The sequence below is a fragment of the Seriola aureovittata genome, chromosome 19, assembly GCF_021018895.1.
Source record: "Seriola aureovittata isolate HTS-2021-v1 ecotype China chromosome 19, ASM2101889v1, whole genome shotgun sequence".
Lineage (NCBI taxonomy): Eukaryota > Metazoa > Chordata > Actinopteri > Carangiformes > Carangidae > Seriola > Seriola aureovittata.
In genome coordinates this window covers 6,384,572-6,403,649 of record NC_079382.1, presented here as the reverse complement: position 1 = coordinate 6,403,649, position 19,078 = coordinate 6,384,572, and the positions used below count along the sequence as shown (strand labels likewise).

At 44.9% G+C, this 19,078-nt stretch overlaps 1 protein-coding gene across 2 annotated transcripts in view; it reads right to left on the bottom strand.

The window, feature by feature from the left end:
• Positions 1 to 1,552: 1,552 nt before the first annotated feature.
• The window catches only part of bcl11bb (BCL11 transcription factor B b), a 29,360-nt gene continuing 11,834 nt past the window's right edge, over positions 1,553 to 19,078 (bottom strand). For both annotated transcript variants that reach the window (XM_056363417.1, XM_056363416.1), the window contains one exon: positions 1,553 to 4,710. In XM_056363417.1, the coding sequence (XP_056219392.1) occupies positions 2,648 to 4,710 (2,063 nt within the window). In that variant the 3' untranslated portion in view covers positions 1,553 to 2,647. The remainder of the gene's footprint in view (positions 4,711 to 19,078) is intronic.

Below are 19,078 nucleotides of genomic sequence, written 5' to 3'. Positions count from 1 at the left end.
CCAGGATAATCATACAAAACTGCTATGGCATTCAAAAACATTTGAAAGAACATTGGAGAAAACAATACTTTATTATCATTTTAAACACTTACACAGAGTATTTCATTAATGGCATACTTCAACACTGTAAACATATTGTAAGACTGAATGTCCGTGTGTGATTTGGATCTCTGACAGGGTTCCACTGTTCATTGTTTCAATGTGATATATTTCATAGTCGTATGGCTCGTTTTGGCCTAAGTCTGAACTGGATTCTCCTGGGATGAACACACTGTGCATTTACAACAGGATTTAGATTTTTTTTTTCTTTTTTTTTTTCATTTTTGCACTCATGCATCAACATGTGTAAGCAAGCTGAATGTAACTCTTCAGCCGACCTCCCTCTCTTTGTGTTAATTCACTAAAAATATATTGAACTGCGTGGTAACTGAATAGCTTATGGAGAGCTGCTGTTGCCTTAACATCACGTCCTTTCTAAAAAATAAATCACAAGAAGATGAATTTGCATTGAAGGTCCACTGTAGTCCTTTTTGTGTCGGAACAAAATGGCGCACACAGAACCTGATAATAGGCCTAAAGGGCAGGTCAAACTTTCAAGTGAAGATGATTTTTGATGACTGAGAATGGCAGTAGTAAAATGAAAGATGTAGTCTCAATCTCCTTTCATGTGGCTTTGCTGTCTCCCTCCCTCTCACGCTCGCTCTGTCTCACTCTGATGGTCCATTATAAGATGTGGCCACTAGATGTACATTTGGGTACAAAAAAAAAAAGAAAAACACACTTTTCATATGCTTCCAATTTCATTTGAATGACTCTTCTCCCAGGTCAAGGTCTTGCTCTCTCTCCCTCTATTTCTTTCTCACACTTCTTCATTTCTCATTTCCAATCTTTCATTTTTACCATAAGAATAGCCCCTACTCAAGGTCGCCCGGCCATCCCCTAGTGCAGCTGTGCTCAAAATTATCATAACTCATATAGCCTCTTTTTTTTTTTTTTTTTTTTTTGGTGCACCAGATTCATTTCAGGATGAATGATGCAGAAAATAAAAACCGTAATCCCCAAAAGTCACGAACATGCACACTGTCTCAAAATCTGTTACTGGGAGTTAAACCCATATCACTTTGTGAGGCGAATGAACAGGCTTCCTTTTAAAAGCCGCCCTAATGCATGAATCTGAGCTAGTCAACTGTGAAAAGACGCCGTCGGAGAGAAGCTTAGAGCACGCTGCAGAGAGAAGAACACACACACATGCACGCACGCTAACACATATTGATATGAATTTCATTTGAAACCGTTTTATGGGTCCTAAGGGGACAGGGGAAGTCAACCTGGGTCAGAGAGAGAGGGAGAGAACGAGAGAGAGAGAGAGAGAGAGAGAGAGAGAGAGATGCCACACCAGACACGAGAGGGAGATAGAGAGAGATTCAGAAAGAAGTGTTACAACTGTTGAAGTAGCTTTCGCTTAACAAACCGCCTTTGAGTAAGCACACATGAGGTGGGGGAGTGGGAGTGGGGTGATCAGGTAGGTCTGATAAAGCAATAATGGATGGTAGTTACACTTAGCATATACTGTGGATGATGCAAGCAGCTGGTCTTCTGATTGTTTAATTTTAGGCCATCGTTCACGTACAGTCGGGGGCTACTTTAACATATTTAAAAAAAAGAATATATTTACAAACCATAAACAGGACTGTTCTCCTTCTCACATTAATCACAAGTAGTCTTAACTTGTTCAACATATTAAATATGTTGCTTTAATTCTACATTGGGAATGTTCTGAGCATCAGTTAAGGGTACCTCCATTAAGTGCAACCGTTATTTATGTCCTAACTGAAGCAAGGACGGCAATACAGTGACTACATTTTGATATTATTCACATGCCAATATTTTTTTTTTTCTAAAAAAGGACAGATTCCCTGAATAAATTAAAAGTAACTTATCAGGTCAGTGCTGGATTTTTTAAATCCAGCATGATGTTTTATTGTCAGGCTGACATTCAGTGCTTTAGGCCTGTATGAGGGAATGGATTGTAGTCCGCTGCTGCAGTTAATATAGAAAACAATTATTTTTACTTTTAAAAGCTAACTGCTTCACACAATTTTACTCTCACATCATAATAAGCTTCCTTAAAGGAAAAAAAAAAGAATTTTTGTATTAAGGGTGACTTCTTTCCAGTTATCGCCTTTTAGAAAAAAAAAATTTTTTTTTTTTTTTTTTAGCACATTTCAAAACTAACTCCATATGAAATCCCACAAAGATGTACCTGCACATGCCAAATATCATTACAAAAATCCAATAAATACAGAAATTATTGCACAGTAGAAAGGCTCCATGGATTCCTAACTGATAAAATCCTCAGACAGTATGCCAAGAAACACCAAGTTGGGCATTCCAGACAAGTTCTCATTAAAGTTTCCCTTTGTTTATATTCTCAGGTGGCAGTTTCTGTGACAAGAAAAAAAAATGAACATCAATCAGTCTCAAATTTTTTTAAGAGAGAGATTATCCAGCCAAGCCCCATAGCTGAAGAAGTGGTTATAGGGAATTTGTGTGCGTATGTGTGTGTTTGTGTGTGTGCGTGTGTGTGTGTGTGTGTGTGTATGTGTGAGTGTGTACACTGTAGACTGTATATGTAATGGTTGGTGGCTTAACCTCTGTCCGCCTGCTCCAGTTTGACCTCACTGGCCATCAAATGTTCGCCATGCCACTTCTTCATGTGTTTCTCCAGTGTGCTGTAGACACTGAAGGGCATGTGGCAGATGTCGCAGCGGTACACCTCTTTCCCAAATTGCCCGTGGGTCTTCATGTGGCGTGTCAGCTTGGAGCTCTGGGCGCAGGCGTAGCTGCACAGGTCACACTTGTAGGGCCGTTCCCCCGTGTGGCTGCGTCGGTGTACCGTCAGGTTGCTGCAGTTCTTGAACACCTTGCCGCAGTACTCGCAGGTGTCATTCCTCCTCTCCTTGGAGCTCGGGGGCCTCCCTGGTCCTGGTCCCCGCAGGAGGTGAGGGGTGCTGCTGCCGCTGCGGCCCGAGGCGCTCCCCCCTTCCATCAGCTCGCCGGGCGGGGTGGAGAAGCGGAGGCTGCCTGTCTCTGAAGAGGAATGCTCGGAGGAGGTGGCGAACGGCGACTGACGGGAATCGGTGAATCCCAGGAAGGGTTCTCTGATGAAGTGGCGTGAAGCAGCGTAGCCAGCCAGGAGCTGAGAGTAGACATTCTCCGGGGAGATGAGGGGTATGGCTGGGGGAAGCTCCAGCTGTTCCTTCTCAATCTTGATTCTCTTGTTGTTGGAGGGGCTCGGGCTGGTGATGGGGGTGGGCCGACGCTGGAACAGCCCAGGGAAGGAGTCTGCTTCAGATACACTAATTCTGCCATTCATCACAGGCCTCTGGTTCTCATGCTCATCTCGCTCTCTGTCCTGCTCCCTCTCATTCTCTCTCTCTCTTTCTTCTTCGCCCCTCTCTCCACCATCTCCATTAGGTTGTCTCTCCAGGCTTCTCTTGTTAGGGTTAAGTCTAAGGTGATTGTCCACATGGTTGTATGGGTGCATGATGCCCACCCCTCCACTGTCATTTACTCGATCCCTGCTCAGGGGCTTCTCCTCGGGAGACTGCCTTGGGCCGTTCTCCCTATTCTGGCCGAATTCCTGTGAGTCATCACTTAAGTTGGAATCTGGCCGACTTCCATTTCTCAGTTCTTCCTCCTCTTCCTCTTCCTCCTCTTCTTCTTCCTCCTCTTCCTCTTCCTCCTCCTCATTGTCCATCCCCATCCCTCTTGAATCTCCCTCTCTACTCTTTTCTTCACCCTCTCCCCCCTCTCCTCTGTTTCCCCGCTCTGGGGAGCCACTCATGGACCCAGACTTGTGCATATGTGTCTTCATGTGCCTTTTAAGCTTGCTCGCCTGGGAACAGGCGTGGTCGCATAGATGACACTTGTACGGCCTCTCTCCTGTGTGACTGCGCCTGTGGACGATCAGATTGCTCTGGAACTTGAAAATCTTGCCACAGAACTCACAGGATTTGGCTTTCCCCGGGGCCTGGTTCTGACCCTGGGAGTCAGGAGGGCTGGAAGAACCGTGTCCCCCCTGAGAGGTGGGTGGCTGTGGGGCATAGGTGAGAAACGCTGGGGGCTTGGCGCCAGGCTGGAAAAGCGTGGGACTCAGCAGGCGGTGCATGGGTGGCACACGGTTGGGTGAGAGAGGAGGTGTGGGCCCCCCATTATTAGTCGTGTTGCCCGCCAGTTCCCTCAGACGTCGGGAGAAGTCCATGGAAGGAGGCTCCATGGGGGTCATCCGCATCACCCTCTCAAAGGCACTGGGGTGCTGGGACAGCAGCCCCATCTCCTCTGGGCCTAGCCGCTCTAGAGGGGGTCTTGGGGGAGGAGGAGGGCTGACAAAGGGTGGCGTTGCAGGCAGCCGGGTCTCCATGTATCCCGGAGGAGGGGGATGTTCCCTGAGCAGGGGCGCGGCCATGCGGAGGAGGTGGAATGGGTTGTTGGTGTCACCGAGGAAAGTGGGGAGAGGGGAACGAGGGAGGGCGTCAGCGCCCGGGGGTGGAGGCAGAGCCATGCGGGGAGTGAGGGAGCAGTTGACCGGGTGGTTGTCCAGGTAGATACGGATGCCATGAGTGTGCTGAGCGTGCTGAAGCAGGAACCAGGCGCTGGTGAAGGTCTGCTTACAGGTAGTGCAGATGTAGCTGGATGGCTCATCTTTATCTGTGGGCCAAGAGAGAAATAAATCATTAATGTTGTACAAAGCAAAACCAAATGAAATATGCAGAGAAAAACATTTTATTCAACATTCCAAACCAGTATATTACTTCAAAGTGCCTGCTTCTTTATTAACAACCTGTGCGCATAGATGTGGAGTTATGTTTAGGAAAATTAATTGTACAGTTATATTAGCTTGCTGTGTGTGTCTGTGTATGAGGGTCTTCTATGGGCTTTGTCTGTGTGCGTATGAAATTTTGAGTGTGTGTGTCTACAGGCTAATGCAGATGGCAGGTACTGCCCTAAGGCCATGACACATTATGCTAATTCTAATGTCAGCTAGGCTTTAATACACAGATCCATCTCGTATACTCTGTCATTTCCATATGGAGACAGGGGAGGCAGCCATGGAAAAAAAAAAAAAAAACACACCAATGGGGAAAAAAGGAAATATGGGAGAGGGGGACGGAGGGAGGGAGAGATGTGGCATTAGAGAGAAAGAGAGACACACAAAGGGGAGAGGCAGGCGAAGTGATGGAGACAATGTGTAAACAGTAAAGACCCCTCCGGTCTTAACACAGCATCCACATTAAATAAAGCTCTACGTCATCGGTGTAATAACAAGTACAGTAAAGTGATCTGTTGTGGTTGCACACACACATACACACACACACAAACTGTACGTCACTCACTGACAAATTGCCCCTTTAAATGGCGTGACTTAATAATGCCAAATGAATCTATCAGTCACTGTAGCATGGCCCTGTCAGCCTTGCTTGTGACTCATATAAAGAGCTGAGGTTGGGATTCATCTAATTCAACACAGGCTAGCACTGAAGAGGCATTTCCACAGTCTTGTGTTTGCTTGCAACGCATCTGCATCTACTTTATCATCAGCAGCTACCGCAAGCGGAGTCAAGTTGGTACGGTGGTCCCAAAGCTTAGAGCCCGGAGGGAAAAAACAAAGACGAAGGAGTTACTCCTGCCCAAAGTCTTACGTGATCAAGAAAAGGGCCCTTAAGATGGCTGACTGTCTCAAAGCCACCCATTGTCATGGAATGTAAAACACATATGCAGACACTGATACATGCACAGCAGTGTTTTCTTTTCACTTTTCTTCTGTGTCTCCTGCCTCTCTCTCGCAAGCACACCTCGGCACACTCACACACACACACACGCACACACACACGCACACACACTTGTACCGTGCAGAGCAGATGAGCGAAAGCTGATGTTGGATCAGTGTCTAGTACAGGAAGCTGATTTGGCGGTGTGATTGGTTTGGCTTTCCCCAGGGGAGACGGGGTCAGAAAAAGTTAATGAGGGGCTCATTTACTGATTCTGTCTGTTTTTCTCTGCTATTAGTGGGGCTCTGGTGCAGCCATCACTCTCACTGTTTGTGTGGGGTGGGACATGACCTGACTCCAGCTACTAAGTGTGCGTGTGTGTGTGTGTGTGTGGACACGTATGTGAACGTCATTTTCAAGTGTGTGTATGTGTGTGTGTGTGTGTGTGTGTGTGTGTGTGTGTATGTATGTGTGGGGCGAGTGGCGGGCTGCCTGCCCGTGTTTAGTTTGGCTGGGCTTCACACGACCGCTTGGCAGCAGAGAGCTGGACAGCTTAACAGCTTGGATGGGGAGAAGAGAGCGAGAGAGGGAAGGGAGGAGGAGGAGGAGAGAGGGTAAGAAGAGAGGTGGAGGGACTTTAAGGGCCAGGCGTGCTTGAGCACACACGCACATACACACACATACACGCCGACACACACACGCGGAGGCTATTTACATGCCCCGAGGGACTGAGAGGGGTCTATAGACTTGGGAGCTGTATAATCCCATCAACACACGAGAATCGATATGAAGTGAAGATGTGAGATTGGGAGACGGACTGATGATCTCGCTAAATTCATCAAATTGTGTTTTCTTTTCTTCTTCTTCTTCTTCTGTATTTTGGTCTGCGCACATGGCCTCATCAATACTACAAGCTACCCAATCAGATACCCCCACCCCCACAGCCCTCCACCCCCACCACCACTACAGCAACAGCAACACATTTGCATCTTGTCATATCTTACACAGCCGAGCCATATGCTGTTAAAGGAAGCGTGGCAGCTAATAGAGTGGCAGCTGATGGCTACAGCCTAATGACGGCATAAGACAAATTTTATCAACTTCCCAAACAAGCGCGCAAGCAGGGGGAGGGGAGGAAAACAGTGGGGGGGGGAGAAGTGACTGGAATAACAAATCATATAGATAGATAGATAGATAGATAGATAGATAGATAGATAGATAGATAGATAGATAGATAGATAGATAGATAGATTAATAGATAGATGGATGGATGGAAAACAATTACAAATTAAGAGGATCCTACAGCCTTAACAAGAAAATCTTTAGGGACAGGTATAACATTAAGCTCCACCCAGATTCCTTCCAACAACCAGTAAATCCTCCCTTTAGAAATCTATATGATACTACTTCCATATTTCCTCATGACTATGAGACACACGCAAATGCACAAAGATATATACACCGCATTTAAGTTCTCAGACATCCTCATTCCATTCTTTCTGCTCTCTCTCTCTCTCTCACACACACACACACACACACACACACACTTGCACACATGCCGGGAGAGTGTGAGTATTTGTCGCCGCTCAGTGCTCCAGCCAATAAAAGCCTTCATTAAAGAATCACGGTGGGCCGTGTCATGCTTCAGTTTGTGGTAATTATAGTCGTCTGCTTGACACGCAGGCAGGGACCCCTCCACCGCTGACCGCCAAGGTCAACTACCAGTTAGAACAGTTACATTCTCCTCTCCACGCAATCACTGATGCTGGACCTAATCGCCCAATTTACTCTGGCACACCATATGCACACAGACACGCATATAATGACACACACACACACACACACACACACACACACACACACTGTTTCAGTGAATATGATGAGAGGTTAAATGAAATGGAGTCGCAGCAGGATTCTGTGATATGGTGCTGCATTACACACTGAATTGCGTTGCTTTTGGTCATTTTGCTAGCAATACTGCTTGTGAATGCTACAGTATGATGGGATTCACCTCGAAAAAACCCACTATCAGTTATGTATCTGCCCAGGTGTCCAGACTTTTCCATGAAACAGAGAAACAATACAAACCTGAGAGCAGCGTAGCGGGGGCAGCTCTTGCCCTGCCCTGCGCAGCAAAACGAGGGCTAAGGGCCAGGAGGCCTGGAGGAAGTTATTAAAACATTGGCACATGCGTGGAGCTGAGGTGGGCCAGTAATAATGCTCTCCTTCTCTCCTGGGTTGGTTTTTTTACTAAACCACGGGGCCAATTAACCCAGTCTTCAGGGACTAAGATCTGAGCTTTACATCAGATTTTATTCTTTCCAGATTGCCTTTTATAGCCATTATTTTTCCTTAAAAGTACAAACAAAATGCCAATGAATGAAGGGGAGCCATGGTATTGACTGTTCGCATATGGCCAGTGTAGAAAAGTTGGTGTGAGCTTGGCGGGGCTGAAGTAGACACCAGGCGTATGGTGTAGACATGTGGATTTGTGTTTAATTTAGGAATTCACATATGCCATCCCTCCAGCATGAGTCTGATTTACAGTTCGGAGCATGAGCTCCTTCCATTTATATTACACTTACATTTTGGGGCCTTTATCAGATGCTCTAATCCAGGGGGACTTATAATAAGACCACAGAAGAATAACAAAAATCCACAAGCTCAGCCTTCGACAAGATGGGCAAACTGGAGCTTCGCAGCTGACAGTGAACAGTGAGTGGATGGTAATGAAGGCTCACTGATGCCAAATTTACTCTCACAAAGCTCAGGGAAAAAACCCTTAATTGAAAATAAGTAGAATCTGAACGCCAGCCACCCAACTTCTCTACCGTACCACGTTCGGAGTGAAACATATTACATCCAGGGAGCAAAGTTTGGAGTGTGTATAATAATGTTGCTTTAGTGTAGAAGCAGAAGACAGTGCAGGTTGTGGTTGTTAACAAGGAGATGAGTCGGGAAACAGAGGTTATGCTACTGTAGGTGTCACGTGTGTGTGTGTGTGTGTGTGTGTGTGTGTGTGTGTGTGTGTGTGAGACTACTGTATATGTGTATGTGCACTGCAGCATTCCTGGGGTTCAGGTTCGCTGTACTGCTCCGACATTCCATCAAGGGCGACAGAACACCACGGCGACAGATTTGCATACAGAACAAAGCCGCCGCAGGCTAGGCCACTGGGACAGAAACCTGCCCCTGCAGCCCCTCCTCTCCTCTACCCTCTCTGTGCACGCACACACACTCTCACAGACACAGGCGTACCCGCGCCCGCACAGGCCCTGGGAGTACGCGTGTGTGCACCTGTCAGGGGTTAGCTGACACCTCTGCTGCTGGCAAAGCAGCTCCTCATTAGCATGGCTGTGATCTAGGGGTCCCCAGGGGTCCCAGCCTCCTCTCCTCACCCCCTGCCCCACCACCCCCCACCACCGCCTACACCTCTGCTCCTCTCCTCCTCCTCACATCTCCCATCCATCCCTACTACTCCTCCTCCTCCTCCTTCCGTGCTCCGCTCCCCTCTGCTCTGATGGCTTGTTTGTCATGAAGGGGGCTAATCAGGAGACACACGGGGCCACGCAGATCAACCGTGTGTGTGTGTGTGTGTGTGTGTGTGTGTGTGTGTGTGTGTCTCACAGGGAGTAGGGACCTTGGACGTTAAACTATGGTCTGGGCGAGCAGCAGCAGCTGACTGTCACACATATGTGGTGAAAGAAAGAGGGAGATGGAGAGACAGAAAGAAGGAGAGAGACTGTGGAGGGTGGCAGTAGCAGGCAGGGGGTAAGGCTCTCACACAGTGTGACTGGCTCCATGCTAACTCAAACCAGCTTTGGCCTGCTAACCATATACATCTGTGTGTGTGTGTGTGTGTGTGTGTGTGTGTGTGTGTGTGTGTGTTGTGTGTGTGTGTGTGTGTGTGTGTGTGTCTGCAGCCAATATGACCAGCTGAAATGCCTGACAGCCCAAGAGAGGATTTAAAGAAACAGTGCTCCTTAATGTGTTTGTGCTGAAAAGTGCACAGGGCTGAAAGCAACGCTCAAAATATTTTCTCTTTCACTTCCTATAACTACATTTATCTCTCGCTCCCTGTCCTCTCTTTCTCCCATGTACACACTAAGCACCTGTACTGGGTATCTGTGTACTCCACCCTGACCCTCATGCCTCCTGGGATGCGGGTCAAATGAACAATAAAAGGGATCAGGTATCTCCAACAACTTGATCACGGGCACACACACACACACACACACACACACACACACACTGAGCGACTCCAGCTGTACAACAATGCATGAGTGGAAGAGGCTCTCATGTAGCACGAACCAAGGGAGCACGTTACCGCCATGAGGCGAGCTATCCCAGCTAGGGCACAGGGGACGCGCTGTGAAAAATAACTGGAAAGACCTCTCTGTCAGTAAAGAGCTACGACTTTTGGCTCAGCTTCTAGGACAAAGAGGGAGAAAGAAGGAGGGAGGGAGAAGAAGGGAGCGATACAGACAAAAAAAAAAGATAGAGGGAGAATGAAAAGAAAAAGGGAGCTCCATAAAGTGCATTAGCTAAGCTCTCTGTGGCATTTCTCTAAGCCTGACTCATCGCCATCAGCCCCTAACTGGTCCCAGCGCCTGTATGCATGTGTGCACAAGTGTGTGTGTGTGTGTGTGTGTGTATGTGTGTGTTTTTGGGGGCATGTGTCTCTTGTGGGGTCTGCTGTCTATCATGTGACGCTGACAAATGGATGACACTCAAGATGCACAAGATGTAAGAGAGAGGAGCAAGATGGTGGAGAGGATGAAAGTAGGAAAGGGGGGGGGTGGGAGAGAGGGAAAATAAGAAAAAAGAAGGACAGACAGTGAAAGAGGGAAAAAGAGAGAGAATGGTAGGCAGAATGGGAGCAGAGGAGAAAAGTGTGCTTTGTTTTTCTTTATCACCTGCATTTCCATTTTCAATAACAGTACAAGCACTTTAATCTCTCATTCCATCACCTACCCATTTTACCATGACACAGCAGGGAAAACAAAACCACATAAAATGAAAAAAAGGATGCAATGGCGCCATTACTAGGAGTGCAAGCATGCTGAATTAAAGGAAAAATCTACCACTGATAAACAAAGTAAATAGCGAGGGAAATATTTTAGGGAAAATGTCCTCAATGATGCAACAGATGAACAAAAAAAAAAAAAAAAAACTATGTTTGGATGGGTGATGGCATCAAAACACAAAAACTCAAGCTGCTTTGACAGTGAAATGGAGACTGAGTTTGTGGACTCACACAATGTTTGTTCGAGGTTTTACATCCAAATGAGCTCCAGTTATACCCCTCAGGGGACTCTCACTTTGTCCAGAAAGTCAATTTCCTATTCACTGCCAGTGAATAGGAAATTGACTTTGACATATGAGTGACATGCGAATTCTGTTTTGTGGGTTTATTAAATTTTTCATTGGATCAATCATTTTATACAAACAGTGTGTGAAATGTATTGTGTTGTGTTTTTTTCTTTAAGAAAAAGTAAAATGTGTCTCTATTTTTTCATCCTTGACGAAATGAATTAAACAAAAGCAAAGCGCTTCACACAGGGATGCGGCGCTCATCTCCCTGATAAGCACGTGTCCTTTTGCAAATTCCTCTAAGGCTGCACCTTCTGCAGTGACGTGTCACACTTTATATACTGTGTGTGAATTCACCTTACCTCTGTGTGTGTGTGTGTGTGTGTGTGTGTCAGAGAGACAGAGAGTATAAAGAGAGAAGGAAAATAGAAAAATACAGTGATGTGTGTGATGTACAGTATGTGTGTATATGGCAATGTGCATGTACTGTATGCATGTGTTTGCATCCATATGCCCATGCTCAGTGTGTGTATCCCGGTCTACCAGGCTGCGACGGGGTGCTATATTCTTTCAGCAGTAGTAATGGTCCCCAGCTGGCTCCTGCCCATTGGAGCCAAGCAGCCAGTCCCACTTAACTAGCAGCCCACAGGAAAATACCACCGTGGCCCTGAATGCAGCACACAAGCCCTTCCAACCCAATCAGCCTGCTATAAAACTTGCCCCTCACATGCTTCAGAAACAGCATAGAAAGAGAGAGAGAGAGAGAGAGAGAGGAGAGAGAGAGAGAGAGAGAGAGAGAGAGCCATGAACATTCATGAGCTGTTTCACCATTACTCCACAATTTCTCCAGTTTAATATTTAATTCTGGCTATTTGAGGTTGTGAGAGGATACAGTGCTTTTTCCTCATGCTCCAACACAAAGCGGAGGCTGTGAGGCAGGAGAGAGCACAAGGCGTGTTGCATCATTTGACACCATTTTGCAAGCTATCTAATTAGTGTTAGCTTACTAAACTGAAGCAACAAAAGGGGAGAGTGTTAAAAATATAAATGGACCAGAGATGTTCAGCTGCTCAACTGCTCTGCTAGATCTGTGGAAAAACCGAAGTGTAAAGATGACAAGAGCTGTGGTTATATGGGGAGTTATCTACAACACTATTTCTTGCTGCAGAGCAGTGACTTCCTGTGAATTTTGTCCCATTCTTTTTACACTTTTTGTACGGATTAAACAAACAAAATATAACGTGTTAATTTTTAGAAGTGCAGATAGGCCACCTTTGGAGAGAGTCAGGCAAGCAGTTTAGCCCTGTTTCCAGCCTTTGTGCTAAGCTAAGCTAACTGCCTGCTGGCTGTAGCTCAATTTTTAGCATACAGACATGAGGATTGTAATTATCTTCATCGTCTAACTATAGCCAAGAAAGCAAATAAGCGTATTTCACAAAATGTCAAACTTTGAATCATTATTGCAATGATAAATGTGGCACCCTCAAAAAATGAAGATAAAATTCTTTTATTATCTATCAGCTGATTACTCTGATGTAAAGTGATCAGTTGACTGTACAGAAGATAATCAGCTTTCGCTTTTATGTGCATAATGTAATGTGAGACCCTCTGTCCTTGTGTTCTGTCTATCTATCTGTTGATCTGTCTCTTCTATAAGGTTTTATGATACCATGAAGGCCGGCGGCACAAATTCATCAACACTGCAACGGACATGTCTCCAGGTGAATTCTGTTCTCTCTCTCTTATGGGTCCCAAAACATGCACAGGTGTGTCAGACCGTCTCTTGGCATGCACCTAACCTCAAATGCTCCACAAACACACACACCCATACACACATATAAATGCAGACATGTACCGTACCTATATAGGTTCATCTCTCAACATACACACCCAAGACATATTTATGAAGTGACATGTGAGTGTGTGATGGGGCTGAGTTTGGCCCCAGGCCTCCCCCTCTGGGTTCTGTGTGGCCTTTCCCTCTGTCTCTCTCTCTCTTTCTCATTTCTCTCCTTCTCTCTCTCGTTTTCTTTCTCTGTCTTTCTGGCTGTTATCACGCTGATACATTTCCTGCTTCTGGCACGGCTCCTGCATAGCTTATGGTTAAAGAAAGCTTTCATCTATCCAGTGCCTTTAGGACACACACACACACACACACACACACACAAAACACACTCACACCCACACATATACAAGCGCTGGTACGGGCCAGCACTGCCCCGCCAGACCACAGGCCCAGACAAGCTCCGCTGGCACCAATCACCCTGATAACATCTTAGGCTTTATTTCATTTTGGCTTGCTCTGTTCTGCTCTGGGAAAGACAGACACAGAGAAGAGGGCTTTCTGGAAAAAGTATGAATTACGCCAGTATGGAGGGAGAGCGTAGCCCCTTAACCTTGAGCAGTTAACTCCCCTGTCTGCAATGCCATCTATGGACATGACAGTGCAAGTCCTCTTTCATCCAAGAAACAGACGAGAGCAGATGTCTCTTCCTTTTACTTGTAGATGGCTGTACAGGTTTAATAGGGTAAAGTGAATATAAAAAGTAACACAAGTTATTAAAAAACACATTTATAATGAATAAAGCCTGGTGAAAACTGTGTCCTCTCATTTAAAGGGTCTGTCCACCCAAAATATTAAAAATGTAGCCATGCGAATAGTTTTGGTTTTAGCTGGTCAGGTCTTCTTGCCTTAACTCATCCATTTCTGCGATGCTCACAGCATCAAAAAAAATATGTCTGCGCTATTCAAAATCAATGTGTGTTTCCACATAAAATGTCTCTGGATAATGCACAAATTTCGCTGTAAACAGTTTTCACCAGAAATGAAACTTTCTACCCAAAAAAAAAAAAAGACGGCGAAAAAAGTCCGTCCCTCTAAAGACTGTTGACAGTGTGTTCTGTGAATCATTATTATTAGTAATGGGGACACTGTTATAGGAAAGACATGTTGCTATTAAAATTTTTAAATGTCATTTTATTTTTTGTCAGTGTGAGCACAACAGATGAAATTCCCTTCATCTCTCTTGTGCTGGGGCAGAGGCTGAAATCCCGAGACGGGTATCTGAAAAACCTGGGCACATTAAACCAAATCCATCTGCATGACGAGGTAAGTTAGAAAATTTGTTGTTTTTTTTCCAAACTTTGTGTGACTCTTTGTTACTAGATTAAAATTTAATTATATTTTTTAGAAAAATTTTTGCATTCCCCAGCAATAAATAGCTACAGTGGACGTGAGTGTCGTATAGCGTGTATGAAGGTTGGTGATACTATCTTGTTTGTGAACAAGATATTGTTCCTGTTGTACCTCTGATTTATAGTTAAGTGACAAACCAACATAAAAGCAGCTTGTGCTTGTCATGTGTTTGTCTGTGTCTAGTGTTCTCCCTCTCTCTGGTAGTAATTGCTCAAGACAAATAAGTGGATGAAATAAGGGGAATCGTAAGTGTACCATGAAAGGCTTTCAATATCTCTTGTGGTGAAGCAGCCTGTAAAAGGAAAAATACGGCCATAAACGCTGTCTCCTCATTTTCTTCTCCCACAATCCCACCCAATCAGAGCAGGAAGCTAATAAGATAAGAGGAAAGGAACAACAACAGTGTAGCAAGTATGATTACCCTTGTCTGACTGGCTAACAAGCGCCATCTCTTTTCCTTTTCACAAGTACTAATGGTAGCCCCTTCCCCCCAAAGGCAAACACACACTACTTGTCAATAGAAAAATGGGAGTGAACGCCCTGGTCAGAAAATCTCTCCATTTACTCCTGAAAAGGGGGTATTATATGTTATGCACTAATGTGTGACAGACTGCACAAAACACCTACAGAGACATGAGGATTTTTATCTGCATGTCTGTCCTGAGCACAGCAGGAGAAAGGTGTACAGGTTGGTCAGCAGGTTCTGGTTTAAGGTGTTTCATGCACATGTATTTAAAAGTGTGCATACACATTAGAAGTTCTTTCTAAAAGTTGTTCTGTTACTCAGCGCTGATGAGAGCACATCTGTTATCAAATGTCCCCAACAGTGAGGAGAAGCCAGAGGTAGCTCCAATAACGACAGTGCAGCAGTCAAATTACCTTGATTATAGCTATTTATGTAAAGAGCATAAACACATTCACAGATTCCCACTGACACAAGACAACTTATGGTCCATAGCAACAAGACCATGAAGTTCACATCAGCACTTCGCTCAAAGCGCCACACAAAAAGCAGCGTGTTTGTGTTGAATACCAGAGCGCCATCATCACTCTCCATGCGTAGCAGGGACGGGGTGTGAGGTTTCTAATGCCTCTTAAGTAAGGCTGTTAAGGAGCAAAGAGTCCACACATCTGGAAGACACAGTCAGTCGGCACATGCTGAAAGTTAGCGGTGGCGCTCGCAGTCCAAATTAGTGGCGAGTTTTATTCCCCCGCTGTGGTAGGAAAATATCAAATCTGCTGCCATATGAGTGCCATAAAGCTGACTGTGGAGCGTTTGATGCCTTCATGTGGGAGCCTTTAAGCTGTGTGTGTACGTGCGTGTGTCTGTGAGCGCATGAGTGTGTTTGGTGGGAGATGCAGGCCTTAATGTGAGATGAGAGTCATTGTATGCATTCCTGCATGCACATATGTTTTGTGTGTATGTGTGTGTGTGTGTGTGTGTGTGTGTGTGTGTGTTTGTGGCTCTTATCTGTGTGTGTACTCCTGCATGCATGTTTCCATTTTCTGCATAAAAGTGTGAATGTGCGTTTTCTACCTGTGTGTATGTGTGTATGTATGTATGTGTGTGTCAGGTGTGCAGCTGTGCCATTTTAGCAGCTCCCTTACAGACCTAGTTGACCCTGCTGGATAGAGCAGACAGACAGACACAAGCAGAGTCAGACAGCCCCTGGGGTGGTCCTGTCTGAGGTGCAGTGTTATGGGCCAACAACACTAGGGGCCCATACACGGGCAAGAATATGTATACTGTAATTGTATGCACGCACACACACACACACACTCACACACACACACACACACACACACACACACACACACACACATGAACCCAAATGCTCATACAGGGACATATAAATGGAGAATCAATTACTACAAGTGGAAATTATTTTGCCTTTTGAGCTAAGGCAAAAGCTTGTCTTTTGTCATGTGTTTCCACGGGATCAACATCACTGCTCATGTGCAAATCTTAAGAAAGACAGCAAAACATGTTTCTTACTCTTTTGTTAATTTGTTAGAAATGAAACATTAAAGTTTATTGTTCTTACACTGACAGATAAACACATTTCTGTGTGGTAAATCATTCACTTTATAGATTCAGCCAGTTCATGTCTACAAGTGGCGGTGCAGGGGTTACTGCAATTGTTTATACAGAGTGAGTCACATGCAGCATTCTGCACAAGGACATGCAGTTATATACATACAAATGCACAAAAACAAAATGCAGAATGTTCTTCTTGGATGTACAATGTATAGTCCAAACGTCTGAAAGCACTGGAAGGGGAAAGCGGTCTCAGACTTTTGCTGCATTGGTTGTACTCTGTTTTTGTTTTGTTTTTTAATTTGATTTTTTTTTTTTTTTTTTTGTTTGCATAAAATGTTTTCAAAAATAAAATCCAGCCAGGTTTGTGTGTTGCATTGGTGTAGGAAAAAGCTTTTAAATCTTAAATACTACAGGAGTATCTTTTATTCTCTTCTATTCTCTAAGCAATGCCATGATAGTAATCTATAAATTTGAATGTATGGAACATAGTCAAGGCCTCCAAAAATACCTCTAATATCACTACATCTTTTTTCTCACTTTCTTTTCTTCCCTATTGCAACATATAATGGGAAAAAAAACATACACAAGAAGGAGATACTGTATCATGAGTGTGTGTTCATTTTATCCAGTGGGGAAAGGAATGTACTTCTCTTTTTTTCCCCACAGCGGAATAAAGAAATATTTGCCACTCCAAGAAATTGGGAAACACATATAAACACACACACACACACACACACACACACACACACACACACACACACACACACACACAAATGAGAAAAATGAAAATAGACACACATGCCTAACAGCAGACACAAGATAAATTCCTTGGCAAGCATTCAGAACACTCATGTAAGAACACATAAACACACAGAGACTGCACCAGGGTTGCATGAACACACATGAGACACACTTGCAGACACACACACACACACACACACACACACATACACTCAACTGAGTGTACACACACACACACACACACACCACCTACACAACTGCCACCATGTAACCCCTAATCACAACCCCAGAGCTTGGACATCAAATGAAGCAAGTTTTAAAAAAAAATCATCAGGAGTAATTAACGCATTTTCATATGCAAATGTGATTAATGCAAAACTACAAAGTCATTATGCAAATCGACTTTTCCTTGAGCCTCTGTACAAATATTCGCAGCTCAAATCAGGGATCAGTCTCGCCATCTTTCTTTTTTTATCTCTACCCCTCTCCCTCTCCCTCTATCTCTCTCTCTCTTGGAGTAGAGATAATACGTAAGTAGCATGTGAAGTTATTTCTAACTCACGCAGTGTGTGTGTTTTCATGCGATGGGCCGGGGCTATGGCATTACGCCGCCTGCCTACTGATTACTGGCTGCTTGGCACTGGAGCGAGACAGGGAAGCCGGCGTACAGGGGAAGGTATGAATATGCAAAAGCCTGATTGCTTTTCATGATTAAAGCCTATTTAATATGGAAATGAGAGCAAGCCAGGTGATTAAAGGAGCATTGGGTGGTGGGGCAAAAAAAAAAGGAGGGGGGGGGCAGAGAGAGACAAGAGGAGAAGAGAAGACACCTTCAAATCCACACCAGTGGAGAGGTGTGAGGACTGTGGTGTCACAGCTATTTAGTGGCAGCAGCAGTGAAACAAGTGTCAAACACTGCAGATTTGACCTCTTTGAGCGCAAAGGTCATCGTTACTACTGATATGTTTTGTAAAATGTATCACAGGTTATCATCCAGAAACTACTATTACGCATTTAAAGTGAAAAAGAAAATCCCTTGTTGGCCATTAGCTCAAGAAGAAAACCTGATTGTATCACTTTAAAAGGGCCCTGTGCACTTTAACACTTTCACACCTGCAAAATTGTTCTGCATGTAGGTGTGACAGTTCCAAAGTAGCGGGTATCTCATTGAAAGTCTTTCATCATAAATCCAGAGGCTCTTTTGTTTCAGTTAAGAGCACCAGTATCGGTATCACATCAGGCCTGTAAGTTGCCTCCCACCTACAAAAAAAACGAGAAAAAAAAACAACGAAGCAGGGCTAAATCTTCAGCCTAATATAGTGATATGACTGTGCTGCCCGCAAACATGACAGCAAAGAGATCAGAAGTGGACGGCGAGAAAAACAGAGCGAGCTGTTTGAGGATGTCGCTGTCGTTCACATCGTCTCATGAAATATTTACTGTGTGATCTCTATACACAGTGTTTGTGAGGGAGAGAGGGCGAGACAGACGGAGAGAGGGAGAGGTTGTCATGATGTGACTTCACCCTTATGTACTGGATGTCTTAAAGTGCTCCGAGGGGGCCTTGCAGCCGTCCTGGGAGGAGTTCAAAGCAGGGCCAGGGTCGTCTTAGCATGGAAACGCTCCCCTAGCGACAACCTCTCGCTTGCCTGATGACACGCATCATTCTTCACAGACAGCACACACACACACACACACACACGCACACACACAAACTCATACACAAATTCATACAAAGCGCACACACATATTATAATACTCTTACAAATCCTGCACATACACACACAGAGTGCATGCATCAGCAAGAGAAATTCAGGAAAAAAAAGAAAAAAAAAACAGGGCACAGAAGGGCCATTTTTCATCTACGCCATGTGTACGAAAGAATGCACGTGCGCTTGCGTGTATGTATGTATGTGTGTGTGTGTGTGTGTGTGTGTGTGTGTGCGTGTGTGTGCGCGTGTGTGTGTGTTTGTGTGTGAGCGTGTTTGCACCTTTTGGGGTTGAATCTGCTAGCCT